At 43.7% G+C, this 14,672-nt stretch overlaps 1 protein-coding gene across 12 annotated transcripts in view; it reads right to left on the bottom strand.

Annotated features, from left to right (window-relative positions):
- mef2cb (myocyte enhancer factor 2cb) overlaps nucleotides 1-14,672 on the bottom strand; it is a 65,071-nt gene that overhangs the window by 11,534 nt on the left and 38,865 nt on the right. For 5 of the 12 annotated variants that reach the window (XM_028415064.1, XM_028415062.1, XM_028415063.1 and 2 more), the window contains 2 exons: nucleotides 1,683-1,826; nucleotides 1,354-1,491 (listed from right to left, as the gene is read on the bottom strand). In XM_028415064.1, the coding sequence (XP_028270865.1) occupies nucleotides 1,354-1,491; nucleotides 1,683-1,826 (282 nt within the window). The remainder of the gene's footprint in view (nucleotides 1-1,353; nucleotides 1,492-1,682; nucleotides 1,827-14,672) is intronic. The other 7 variants (XM_028415071.1, XM_028415067.1, XM_028415070.1 and 4 more) reach the window with 2 other exon arrangements.

Below are 14,672 nucleotides of genomic sequence, written 5' to 3' on the forward strand. Positions count from 1 at the left end.
CATATTTCACTGCACGTTTCCCTTTAACTGCAACTTTACACAAGAGTGGGCTCGCCAAAACCTATGCAGGCGTTCTTATACCATATATCCAGTGAAGGGCTGTCTCTGGTTCTGCTTTATTTATCCCCACCCACCCTGTAATTTCTTCCATCACGGTATCCTTGTTGGAGTTTTTATAACTAATGATCCTCTGTTTTCTAAAAGTGCAGGAGCTGTCTCTGTGCACACATTCGCGTGTAGACACACACACACACACATACAATTGCTGTGTGTAAGGGCCCCGTCTGTGAGCTGTCCTTTAACTGGTGCCATCCTTCCTGTTTTCATTCATCTTCCTCCTCTGCCTCTCCCCTTTAACAGTCCCCTGCAATCCAGAGGCCCAGTGCTTGGCAGCCACCCTGACCACACACTGAACTGCCACTTGTTGTGTGCAGAATCCCCCCCACCCCACCCCACCTCACCCCACAAGACACCCTGCTCCACCCCTTATCCCCACCCCTCTCCAATCCCAAACCCACCCCACTCCAGCTCACCAACCCCGGCCTTATTTCTAACCACATCTCCTCCTGCTCCACGCGGCTCAGACACTGCTGTTCTTCTCTGAATTATCATGGAATTATCTCGTTCTCTGTAAGGCCAGAGCACTAACCACTACAGTATGGGGCTTTCTGAATGAGGGGTAGACACGCGGTTTACATAGAGAGAGGCCTTTATTTTGTGGTTTCTAGTGACTGGTTATAGATTAGATTCTACTGTAAATTGAACACTGTATAATATAAATGCATTTCTTTCTTGCATTTCTTGAAATATATATCCATAAAAAGGCCACTGAAGACTTTTTCTTCAGTTATTTCAGACAGGAGGAGAGATAATAGAGTTTATTGAAGTATGGAGACGTGCTTGTGAATGTCTGTCCTCGTTGCTGTGGGTGACTGAGCGCTGCATTTTGGTGCAGGAAAAGGAAAAGCACATGCAGACCACACCTCCCCTGAGAGACAGGCAAGGCATTATGGGTAACATGGGTTCAAGGTGGGAACTGAGTAAGGTTAAAATTTGTCATATATGGAAAGGTCTGCAATTAATATAGCAAACATGCCTGCTTGTTTTGATCACAGTTACATGAAATTAGAGGACCGTTCCACAACTGTAAGCAAGCAAAATCACAGAGCTGTAATTTCTTTACTGTAAGTACACAGTATAATCTCACTCTGGTCTTACTCTCACTCTCACGTTGTGTAATTAGTCTAGTAGTGCCAAACAATGGTGGTTAGCTGGGTTAGCTCAACAGGAACTTCCCAGTTGGCATTCTGTTAGCTTGCTGAGGATGCAGCACAGTGTCCACCAAGTACTTACAGGTATCTTATGAGTTTTAATCATGTGATCAAACTCTTCGTTTATCTGTTTGTATTTCTCCTCAGTGCGTGGGGTGAGGATGAGGGAAGACTCGAGCTCCGGGCTCTCGCCACCTTTGTTTTCCTTCTTGCTCAAAGCCTGCCAGGTCCCACAACCACAGAGAAGGACGAAGGTAGAGACACATGAAGGAACAAGGGAGACGGGTGGTAGGAACAGATGACGACGACAAGGAGACAAGGACGAAGCAACAGAGTGCACAGGGGACAAAAAAAGGAAAGAGAGGAAAGAAAGGTGAGAGGAAAGCTCTGGGTTCAACGGAAAGTACTTACACACAGTCTCTGTCTGCTGATCATCAGATCAATGTCCTCGTTTATTTTCCTGTACTTGTCCTCGGACTCGGGGCTGTGGCCAACCGAGTCGTCTGCGTCCGGGTCTGGGCTGTCACAGCCGTTTAGGCCCTTCTTTCTCAATGTCTGCAAACAGAGCAGTTGCACAACATGGTTGAAGGGTTTTTGGGTAGGGAACAGCAACCCAGGTGAACAGCTTGGGAGGGACAAAAGGTAATGAAGTGTGAGGAGGTTTGAATCTGAACCAAAGATAAGCCCAATCAGAGGACATTGGGAAAGCAATTTTATAGAATTGTACCTTGATTTATTAAAAAAAAATAATAATTTTGACTGGCTTCTGTCAGTGTGGGGTGAAACGTGGATACACTTTTTTGAGCATGCAGATAAAAATTCAAGATGGCACAAATGACTTACAATAACAAGACATAACAAATGATCACAAACTCAACCAAATGACAAATCATGGGACCTTGAAACCCCGTAATTGCACAGCAAAGAGAACAGTCGTAAAAGCAAAACACATTTTATAACCATAATTATCAGTGGGCCATGAAATAGAATTAAAATACAGTAGACTTGCATGAGTTCATGACTGGCTATATGTGCTATTAAATGTGGCAGTTTCTGTTTTGGCCACCTGATGGCCACCTGCCCCCATTAGAGTGGCCAGAAAATAGTAGACGGGCAGAAAACCACACTCGCTCACCACTCCCTCTGTAAGTGGAGGAGAGACACAGACAAAGAGAGCATTTGAGAGGGAGAGAGAAAGCAAGAGAGGGAGAGCTGCCTCTGTCCTTTTTTAGATATTGTTGACAACCTTAACAACAGGGATAAGTTTCAGAGCACATTACCGTGTGTGATAGCATGAGAGTATGTTTGCTTGAGCAAGTAGGCATGTAACGATAGGTGCTGTGTTCATTTGCCTCGTAAAGTGAGAGACAAAGACAGAGCGGGAGAGAAGAAAAGTACAGTAGCTGACAGTTAGAGATCTCATCAAAGACCCCCTCCACTCCTCCTCCTCTTCCTCCTCTCCTCTCCTCTCCTCTCCACCAACCACCCCCCACCCCTCCCTCTCTCCTCCTGGCTTTAATAAAGGGAGATTAGTCTACAGGAGGAATATCACGGGCCTGCTCCTGTCTGTGCAGTCGTCGCTTCACACCTCGCTCTCCTACTTTCATCTGAAGCTCCATATCAGACAGACGTAATTAAATTTACTTTAGCACACCCTGTATTTGATGCTGATCAAGTGTGCGTGTGCGTGTGTGTGTCTCTTTCTCTCTCTGTATATGATGTAGTGTGAGTCTGTGTGTGGGAGGGAAAAGAGGGGAATGAGTCTGTGTTTGTGTGTGCACGTGTGGGTGTGTGAGAGTGGGTGTTAGAGTCAAGAAAAAAGAAAGACTGAGCAGGAGAAAGGAGGAAGATAGATGCTAAGATAAGTTAATCTCAGTGAACTTCTTTCTCTCATTTGTTTGTCTCAGTCAGTGCTCACTCACAGAAGAGATACGATTGCTAGCTACTCCATCACAACCAGCAGCAGAAGTGACAGGGAGTGATCTGACTGCTTAGAAAACAAATAAAAATCCAGTCATCTCTCATGTCAGCACAACAAAGGCCTGTTTTGAGTGTGGTTTTAGTGAACTTAGAGGGCTTCTTTTGTGTGTGTGATAGCTGTTTGATTCCTGAGGCGTCTCGTGGCGAGGCAGCTACTGTAAGTGTGTCAACATTTGCTGGCTCTCCTTTTCTTTCTCTGAATCCTCACTTGGCCCCTAGAGTGGAAATCTGGAATTCTGAATTTGAAAGCATCTCTTATATCTTTGACAGTCTTCAGGAAATCACACCAAACAAATCAAGCAAGGCGATGCAGGAGATCTGACTTCCAACAGACCTACAGTGAATCAGGCACTCTTGCTCTGTGTGAGGAGGATGAGTCAAAAGAACAAAGGGGTTGCAGAGGTTTATCATGCTGTCTTTTTTGGCAAAGGCGTGAGATGTAAAACTTTTGCTGTTTCTTTTGCGTAGTTTCATTCTGGCCCCGGCGATGCATCATATCGAACTGACAACAGCTGAACCGCTGGCCTTTTTCTGTTCACATGAGAATGGATTGAAGAAAAAACAACTTTTCTTCCAACAACTTGCACAGATTTCCACCTACTGCCACCAGCACAGAGTGCAGGAGAGATTCACTTCCTTTCTAGGAAGAATAGCCAGGAAGAAGAGGAGGAGGAGGAGGAAGAGGAGGAGGGCTGGGCTAAAGGTGACACCCATATGGGGTAACTGAGCTGGTGGTCTGACAGGGGGTTGGGCAGAGTTGCATTGGGTGTTGATGGGGTGCAGGCAGCCAGGGCATGAGTGTTATATGACTATGAAGCATGTGGCCTTGGCTTAGCTTTCCAGCAGGCCTCAGCATATTTTGGGTGCGGTACAAAGACACTACGGCACTTATCCCAGTTATGCACACCTGTTTAAAGACATCACACCTGTTGCCAAAGGCTGACACACGACTCAACAACCAATCAGATCCGTTGGAGCGCTCATAGAGCCTTACAAGGACCTCTCACTTGTGTGTTTCCCACCTCACAACCATACTGCCCTACTTACACCCTATATGCATTTGCCTGTTTCTGATAGCCCGTTGCTTCATCTGTTCCTTGAAATAGTATTTCATGGCTCTGCTCCATAGAACCTTTAAGTTTCTCTGTGACATTATAATTAAACCAGGCACATCCTTATTTCAAAATAAGTTGGAGAATAATGATCATGGCTTCCCTAAAATTAAACCAGGAGTATGGGTATGAAGACCTGGCATGAAAATAGAGTCTTGGGGGACTACAGTAATAGGATGAGGATTAAACAAAAACACTTGTTCACTTGTGCCAAAAATTTTATGCACAAAATTACATTAAAATTATCCAACGCGATTGTGAAGAGAGGGAGAGAGAGATGAAAAGCTACACAAACTGGTATGTGAGCAGTCACCTGGCATGTTCAGAGAGTGAGTACAGTAAATGTAAAAGAGAAAAGAGAGAAAAAGTGTGACAGAGAGGAAAGACAGCAAAAAAGTGGTGTCTTCTTGCTTGGCTCTGTGTGTCTTTCTCTCACTCTGTGGCCCCTTTGGAGGCTTGCTCCTAATTAAACTCCTTCTTCATGACGCTCCCTCATGACTCGACTCTCAGGGCCTGTGTGAAGCAGGCACAGCATAGACAAGGTGTCCTACATACTTGAGACACTCGTCTCTTCAGCTTTGCATCCTCAGCTAAGCTGGCCTAGACTGGGCTGGTCTAAAAGGAACTATAGGCCCACATTGAGTAAAACCTAACTTGAGCTAGATAATCAGAGGCAGATAGGAGCTACAGGGGAATTAATTCAAATTGCCATATGCTTCAAGGTTTTTTAATCATGTTAAGAAAAAAAAATGCAGCCTTTAATTCATTTTGTAGTTTTGGGGTGGGTGATAACTTCATGTAGCTCTTGAGAAAAACAGTGGAGGGTATTTGGGTGTGAATTCTGGGTGGCCCCAGGGGGTCTGCTAGGGACAGCTGACGCCTGCCCAGAGCTGCTGCCATACCAGGATCCGTCTGCTCGGCATTCTGCCACCCTGCTCACCCTTTCTATCCCTCTCTCCGTCTTTCTGCCCCCATCTTTCTGTCTCAGTCTGCTTCTCAGTCTGTCTGTCTCACTACTTCTGTCCTATTCCCTTCATTTTTCACAATACTATGGCATCTCAACAGAAGCTGCATCAAAACATCTTTATTTCTGATAGATTCTGGCTACTTGATGGGTTGTGTTTGGAAAGAGCTCCGTTGCTGACCATTCCCCTCTGCAGTTATCTTGGCAGTGGCTGAAGGGTACGACACATTCAATATTGTGTTTATGGCTATTGGCGACAGCCAGGCCAGTGAATGTTTCTCAATGTCTTCAACCCAGTGACTGACAGCATCAGTGCAAAGGCCCTGTTACAAAAACAGCCAGTTTATAATAAGCCTTTTATATCTTCGTCAACACTGTTTGATCTTCAACATACAGACGCTATTGTTAGCGAAAGCAAGACAAAAGATCCTATAGTAGCAGGAGTTTCCCCCTATAAATGGACCAGTTTTTTGGTTTTGCAGCATATTTCAGCAGTGGGTGGAAAACAAGCCCCTGACAGAGAAGCACAATATAAAAGCATCAATAACTGAGCCACTTATAGTTAATCATGATTGCTGTGTTGTTAAACTATAATAAAATGGCACTAGAATTAACTCCTTTGTCTGGCAGGGTCTCAGCCTCTGTTTGCTGAATTGCGAAAAATGTCAGAGAAATAGTCTGATTTACTATAATTATCAGACAAACTCCTCAAAGACAGGAAGGTGTGTAAATTGTATAGATATTTCTTTACATTGTTGGAGACTTTATGTGGGCTGGATTCCAAAAACACTACAGCGATTGCATTTTTTGATTCAAATTTGTAGGGAAAAGGTGATAGAAGTTTGGAAACACCACAGGGAGCATTCTTGTTTTTACCATTTGACAAATGTAACTTTGTCAGAGACTGGTAAGCAGCAGTGTGGTTTTGTGTCAGTGGAGGTGAGACGAGAAAGAGAAAAATCATCTTTTCCCATCACAACCAAGATGGAGGTGGTCATGAAGTGGACCCGCTGTGGATTAAGACCTCCCAGCACCACTGCACAATAAGCACAATCAGGGTGGCCTTGCTGGCAGCAGGGGTAATAGTATGTTTGAGATGTGCTCCTATTCTCCTTATTTCTATTTCTTTTCGGGCCTGTCTGGCTTATTCGTACTTGCTCTCATTTTTTGTCTCTCTCGCTCACTCTCTCTGTCTCTCTGGCTCACTCTTTCTTTCTCTCTGCTATTCAGAGTGGAGGGAACATCAGAGGGATCAGGCTGGCTTAGTTTATTGGAAGCAGATGGCAGACCAAAGGCAAGAGGGCCACAGTTTCATGAAGCGTGGTTTGAACATGCCAGGACCATGTCGAGGGGCATGCCCATGGATGATGGCTACATGGTGTGTGTGTGTGTGTACGTGTGTGTGAATGATTTGGAGGAGGGGGTGCGTGATGGCTGATTTTGTAGGTTACCAATCTGAGGAATGGGACCCCTAATCACAGTGTGTCCCTGCCTCTTTTTCAGTCATCATCTACGCATCCCTATGCACTAGTTGAGACGACTATCGCATCAATGACTTTTCAGTGATTTAGTGGCTTTGAAGCCCCTTACTCCTGGTGCCCTGCTGCACTATAATCAGGAATCAGAAGCTGGCGCCTGGAATCCATCATCCCTGGGCAAAGTGGTCGTGTGTTCAGTAATAACGCTGGCTAACTGTGTGATTACTAGCTGTCTAGGGACTTTTAGATTGACTAAACATTAACAAAGGGAGTGAACAGTACAGCAAAAAAAATAAGTGTTGGAGTAAGTGAGACTGACAGAAAGTAAGATGGAGAAGAAAGGGTACTGAGCGCAACAAGGTTCCTGCACATTTCTCCAAACTGTGCCATTGTGATGATGCATGTGCTAAAATCACTATTAAGAAGAGCCCACTGCAGACGAGAGCCCACTCACAGACACAGTCTTAGCCAGTACACAGCAGAAGACCAGATGGTGCAGTGTTTCCCATATGGAAGAGACACACACTAAGCACATGTCAGAATCCAACACTGTTTGCTACAGCAGCATCCCAACCCTGGGAACAAAGTGGTCATTCAGACTCGTCACTACACTGTATAATTAGCCAGATAGACATTATGAGACACAATGCCAGCTCAGTGAAACTGGATAAAGAGGGCACTCATGTCTGCGCCCTTAACCTACCCATCTTTCATCCCATCTACTCTCCAGTTGTGAATAATACATCTCTATTCAAATGAGAGACATGAGAATGTGTATATGTGTTTCTGATGCAACATAAAAATCAATTCGCCAAGGTTAAATTGTGTGTGTTTTCCCCCATACAATTTCCCTTCATACACTGCAGCGGAATATGGACTTTTTTATATCATAGATATAATCATATGTGACACTGCACTGTAAAATCAAAGCTCAGCTAACAGCTCAGCTAACATCAGATAGTAACCGTTTAGCTTCAGGCAGATGACCTCAGCCCTCTCCAACAAAACTTCAAGTTGCGCTCTAGCTACACTCTGTTCCTTCTTCTTGAATCAACCCTCCACCACCACTACTACTAATCGTCACTTAGCGTCTTTTGTCTCTCTGTCTCTTATCGTGCGGTGCCACAGCAGGAAAAGGGAGCCTGAGGGAGGCCTTGAGTAACAATGACCAGCCGGTTGACCTCTATACTGTGACCTTGAGTTTCCACACCCTGCCCAAAGCAGCAATCATGGCGAGGAGGGTGGGGCTGAGACCAAGTGGTGGCGGGAGTGGGGGGGGGATCTCGGCAGGCCAGGGAATGCCATCTATAAAAATAGATCTTCATTATTCTGAATTTTCCACAAATAGTTTCAAAGAACAAGGCATCATTTCATCTTAATGGCTGGCGTGAATTGTTTTGGGCTGTGTAGTGGAAAAGCCTTGCCTTTTGGCAGCGTGGCCTCAGAAGTGGCCTGCCTTTTTCACTGCTCCTCACCACAGGGACCACATATTGGCACATTTCAAACAGTCTATTTTTAAAACCTCCTCTTTTGTTGTTGTGTGAGTACCTCAGACTTCCGCTTCAGTATTGACCTTAAAAAACACCTCTGACGCAGATCCAAGTGGTACGGTTTCTTGTCTGAGTTTCTGCTTTTTTTTTCTGGTCAGCGGGCAGTTGATGGGGAATAAAGTGCTGGGCCTGTAGATAATATAAATTATCTACCATCTTGTCTTTAATCTCTCTTTAAAAAGTAGGAAATGGCTTTTAGTCGTTAAAATAAGAAGTCCGCTAAGAAGTTGTGCTCTTAATGTCTGAGCCTGGCGCCATAGACAACTTGTGGGTTTGTCACTTGTATCTGATTAAAACATGGCTAATTCTACTGACATGTGTAATATAACTTTCCAGAAAAAGTATTTTTTCTGTAATAAAAAAACATTCTTGTAAACAAGCAGACAGGAAGGTTCTGTTTGCTGAAGTGTGGATGGAAATCAACAAGGAAATGAAATAATAGACTTCTTTATTCAGAGTATCAAATGTTTATAGGCGCTGCGGGGTCTCACACCGATGGTCTTATGCATGTGGTCGCTGAGGGCAACTTGGTCGAGAGAGAGAAAGAGAGACTCACACAAAGGCTGAATGAATACTCCCAACACTTTGCTTACTCACTTCTCTGTTTAAAAAAACAACCCCCACCCACCCGGTTTGAAATATAAGGAGAGGGGAATGAGAGGATGAGTGAGAGAGAGAGAGAGAGAGAGAGAGAGAGGGAGGGAGAGCGATCCCAGTTCTTTTCTTCTATCCTTTCCCAGCAAGAACAGCTGGCTATATTTAGCTCCACCATGCACTATTTTTAGAACCACAACCCTTTTTTTGAGGCATTTATTAGAAAATGAGTCTATTAAATAAAATGGTGGTTGTTTTGGAGGTGGTGCCTTTATGTGGTGAGTTCAATACAGGCTGCCAGTCACATGGTACTGTAGTAACTGAACATGCTGGCCACATTTAGAGGAGAAAGCAGTTTTACATCTGAAGCTTCACGTTCAAACTGAAAAGGACAGAGAGTATTGCACACAACATATGTATGTACACATCATCCATCATTATATGTATAAGGGGTGATCGAGAAGTGTACACCCTGTGGAGATAATTTAACACTTAGCATTTTGGCACCCTCTTCTACGTGTTATATTTTAATGCACCTACAATTACGCAATGATTCACCCAGCGCCTGTGATATTTCTTGATCATAAGGCCAACACAGGTCTTTACAGAGATGTCTGTGTTATTTTGCCTTTAAGGGAAGCAAAGATACAGAAAAATAAACACTGGCTAACTATAGCACATTTACAGAAATGTGTATTAATGCCCACTAAATAAATTGCTGTTAAACTTGTAAATACAGTAAAAACAGAGCTAAGTAAAAGAAGTTATGCTATGACATGCTATGATACACTCACCCCTCAACATGTGTTTTTTTTCTCTTTTACGATGTGCTATTGCACACCGACTCTCATCAGTCTTTGTTTTAACAAACTGCTATGCTATTAGCTTGCCAATGTCACAAGGTTAATTTACTTAGTCAGTCAAAGCAGCTTCAGACCTTAATCCTCAGCTCATCAGGAAAAACAAGCCATCTTGTCAATCCCTTAGTAACTAGTAAACACCGAGGCCCTGAGAACGCGGCGACAACTCTAGCCTTTAACTCCACTACATGTTATACCACATGCACCTAAAGCCTGAAAACACTAAATTACTGAGGACAACTGTACAGAAAATATAATATGACCCCATTATTGTTTGTGGATGGTGACATACATTGCAGAAGATAAATAACATTACATACAAGTCAATGTAATTACACAGTCGTCAGAAGACATGAGAAGAAGTTATTCAGTTAGCTGATCAACACGGAAAACTCCTCAAGGGTAATGTTCTCCAGGCTGTTTAGAAACCAAATAAGCACATAGAATAGCACACATGCTGGAAAATATTTTCACAAGAGCGAGGCGGAACACGAGCACACTGGCACTTCAGAGAGGCACATCACATGTCCCATTGACTTGCAAGAATATTGTGAGAAAGTACGGAAAGGGCATTTAAACCTTATAAAGAATGCTTTTTTTTAAAGTGACAGCAGAGTAGGCTCTGTAGTATGAAGATGCAGAAAATCGTGTTATATTGCCGAATTAAACACTGTGATTGCACCTAGTGTGGATATGTTATCTCCCAGGCATACCTGCCCAATGTACTTTCTCTTTATGATTCTTCATTTACACCCCTCCACCACCTCCCCCTCCCTCGCACTTTCCCTCCCTCCAGTGGACTGTCACTGGGCTGAAATCACACCTGTGCTTCTCACACATCTCGGCACACGGGTGAAACATACGCAGGGTGAAACATGGTGAGGGAGCTTTGCTGAATCTCATTAGCCAAGCAGGTAGTCATTAACAGAATGACCTTTGGAAATAATTACCAGCCTTCCTCCCTCCATCCCTCTTTCCCTCCCTCCTTCTCCTCTCACACTCATCCATCCCTCTGTCCCTCCCGTCCCCCTCTCATTCAATAGTTGCTTCTAGGTGAGGACAGACAGAGAGAGAGAGAGGGAGAAGCGACTGAAATGAGTTGAGGATAGGTGGAGAGTCAGGTTCCTGCTGCTGCTGTTTAAGATTACAGGGTGAGCTGAACTTTCAGATTAGGTTAATCTGCTGGAAATGGGATTGGCCAACGGCCCTCCTCTGGCAGGTAGGCAAGCAGGCAGGTCAGTACTAAGAGCCATGTGCCGATACATGTGATACTTGAACCAATGGCATGGGAGCGTGCAGTGCCGGCTGAGGTCATTACAATGCCGTCAGCTCTGCAGGGTTCGAGCCAGTTGTCAGCTGTATATGTATACACACAGGCACCCACTCAGCACGGCCATTGTGAGAACACAGGCCAAACATTATGTGTGCATAAGCACAATACCTTATTCTAAATATGTAAATACAGTACACACGTACAATCCTTCTACTCAGGTTTTTCTCCAGGCATTGTGGGGATATATCTCCCTATAACAACACACTCACAATCCCCTCAGTTGTTTCACAAACCTGTGTTCTTTGTTTCAACAGTGGGGAAAACAAGCACATTGTGGAACAGGGATTTGGCAAAGCCCAAGTGTGTTGTTGGATTTGGGGCCGTTCGATCACAGCAAGAGCCAGCCAACGGCGCTTAGGTTTGGGCTAGATCTGCAATCATCGGGAGGGGAAAGAAAGGAGTCTTTCATGTGCCACTGCAATTAACAACCCCCATATTGGAATAATATATCACCAATAACAGCTCAGAGTGATTGTTCTTAAGAAGGGACGAGAGGAAAAAGGAGAGATGGATCTTTTCTCTTGTCATTTCCCAACACAGCCTACTATTTCTCCTCTAATGCTGTTCACATGTCCAGGAAACTGGCCTGGCAGACAGCGAGTATAGGAAATCTATCTGCATGTTTGACTGTTTTATCTGGAGCCAGACTCAGAGTGTGCTGTAGAGCTGCCAGGACGACACACTTGGACCCCGCATGGACATCCAACGATGACTTGCCTTTGTGTTTGCTTTTATCAAGCTACGAGTGCGTAGATGAGCTTAGATGTCTCTTTGAACACTTAAGCATTAATTAAGTGGACTTCCGTGTTTGTTTATGTAAGAGATGATAACACTGTGTATTACATTCTTTATCACAGTCACTGGGGGAGTCTGAGCAAGTTCAGATATCACTGTCCTACATGGAGTAGGATTATATGAAAGCATTTAAAACATAAAAAAGACATGTCCTCAGTTGGTTCCAAATTGCCACAGTATTCATATGATTAATCTTTTGTTTCACTGCGTCTGCTCTGCAGAGGGTTAGCTTCGGTTTATTGGTCTTACGCTTTCACATATATTTGTGAAAGTGCCCTTCCCAGATAAGATCGTTTTCAAGTGAGTCATCCAGACCTTCTTTACCTCCTTCTTTCTCTCCCTCTCTTTTTGTTTCTCCCTTTTTTCTGTCTTTAACATACAATACCCACTGAACTATACAATATGTATAAAAAAACTTATGTTCAATGAAAAAAAAGCTACAAAAGAGAAATACAGAGTGAGAGAGGTAGAGAGAAAAGCCCTCCAGCCTCTTGTAAACATGCTGTTGCTAGAGAGGCTGTGCAACGCTCTCAGTGCCACTCTCTCAACAACGCTAATTATCAACCAAAGACATGCTAATTACATAGAGCTTTATTGCTAATGTAGCAGGCCTCTATGCCAGCCGCCCACACTCTGAGCTCCGCTCCCCTACCTCTGCCTCTCCTCCCACTACACCTTCAGGCACAGCAGCAACAGAGGGAGAGAGAGATGCATACATTTCAGTGTACTGGTAAAGAGCTTTCGACACATTTGATAGCAGACATGACACATATCAGATGTCATATTTAGGATCTCTTTTGTTCCTCTGTGGGGGGTAGATTTCATCCTCAACCCTAAATCCAGCCCTCCATCTTTTTCTTGACCTCCTCCTCCTCCTCCTGCTGTCATCTCAACAAGAAGTCCGCTTTGCTCCTGCCTCCCCCCCAAACTCAACAACCCGCCTACGTTCCTGCACCTGTGACGTCGGTTAACAGCGGCATACAAGGCTGGGAAAGAAAGATCCGACCCTCCTGTTCCCCCACCCCCCCCACACCCCCCCCCTCCTGCCCATGCTAAACGTGCTAGTGTCAGCCCTGTGGCCAATCCCTTCAGCTCAGGCTGAAGGCCTCTTCAGATCGATTCCTCCCGCTGCGAGTTGCTCAGAGAGCACAGAACCTGAGTTCTCCAGGGATCACATTGTAGGTAGTGCTCCACAGCACTCTCCCCCACTAGGCTCTTTAGCATCTTTTCCTGACACAGTTGTTTACACGTTAGCCATCCTCTGCTCTCTAATGGAGACACAGCTAAAGAAAAGAGCTTCAAAGCAGGGAGCTCTCGTCACAAGCACTTGCTGTAACATGTGACAGCTCTCTTCATGGATTTAGCTGGGGCACACTGACTATACAGTGATGGAAGTGCTCGGTGTATAACAGCTATCAGGCCTTATAGACTAGGAATGAAATGAGTTATTCTAAATCATATAGTGATATTTACCTCCTATTAATTATTATTATTAACCATATTTTAAAAAATAAAATGAGTGTCTGGCCATATCAATATTAATAATCATTTGAAATAATTCAGAAATCTCAGTGATAGGAAGGGAAGTTCATACAAATGTGACTGCACCAAATGGAAGTGGTGGTGGAACCAAAGCGGTACTGACAGCAGCAAACCATTCATACGTTTGCAACATGTTGCCATGCATTTATTTATGAGGTTGTTAGCCACCAAACATTAAAGGGAGGCAAATGCCTCATAGCCAAAAATGTTTAATATTTGTTTGTAAATCCAAAAGTTTTGTAGTCAGATGTCAGAGTTATACCTGGAATAAAAGACTAGCAATCACCTTTATTAAAGATCAAAAATATGCCCCATGCTGTTTGATCCTGTGTTAGACCGGCCAGGCTGGGGACAGTGTGTGGACTGTTTCTTTTAGTCCATTTGATGTTTTTTTTTTGTTTTTTTTTTTTTAAAGCTGTGCCAAAAATGACAGATTTTTTTTGTTGTACATGAATTATGAGCAGGTTGACTAAACAACTTAACATTATGCTCCAGTCAGGTGTCTGAATTTCAAACTGAGCATGCATAATACATTAAAAAAACATGTAATACACACACGGTTGAGACTCTGTGTGACCTCTAAGCCTCTAACTTTACTCATGTTTTATGTATTGCAAAAAAAAATCTAAGCTTTAGTTTGAATATTTGAATTGCATATTGTTGTGTTTGTGGTATTCATCCAATGTGTGGAACAATAGGTGGTGTCTGAATCATAAACAATTTAATAAATATGATTTAATGTAATCTGGATTATATAAATAACATAATAAAAGAACCAAATTGCTTGAAGCGTTTTATGTAAGTAAACAACAAAATAAAGATTAAGAGTGCTCAATATGGTTTGGGACATTTTCAAATATATTATGTTATATTGCATTATAGTATTGATGCAGCCTGAAAAGCAGCATGTGTAAGTGTAAATGAGAAATAGAGGGAGAGAGAGGGGAAAGGGGAGAAAAGGATAAACTCTGCATGAATGCATTCATGCCTGTGAGTGTGTGTGTGTGGCCCACCAGGTCTGTCAGAGCTCCAGTGTGAATGTTGCATAACAGGTTCACGTTGAGAGCTTAAGGATCCAGGAGGGTGCAAGCGTCATTTCCTGCTCTATCTACCTGCCTACTGGCCAGGCGGACAGCGCTGTTTAACACCGCCTTGAGCTACTCTAGCGACATGTGTCCAAAGCAAGTCAGATC

The sequence above is a fragment of the Parambassis ranga genome, chromosome 9 (assembly GCF_900634625.1).
Source record: "Parambassis ranga chromosome 9, fParRan2.1, whole genome shotgun sequence".
NCBI classification, from domain to species: Eukaryota; Metazoa; Chordata; class Actinopteri; family Ambassidae; genus Parambassis; species Parambassis ranga.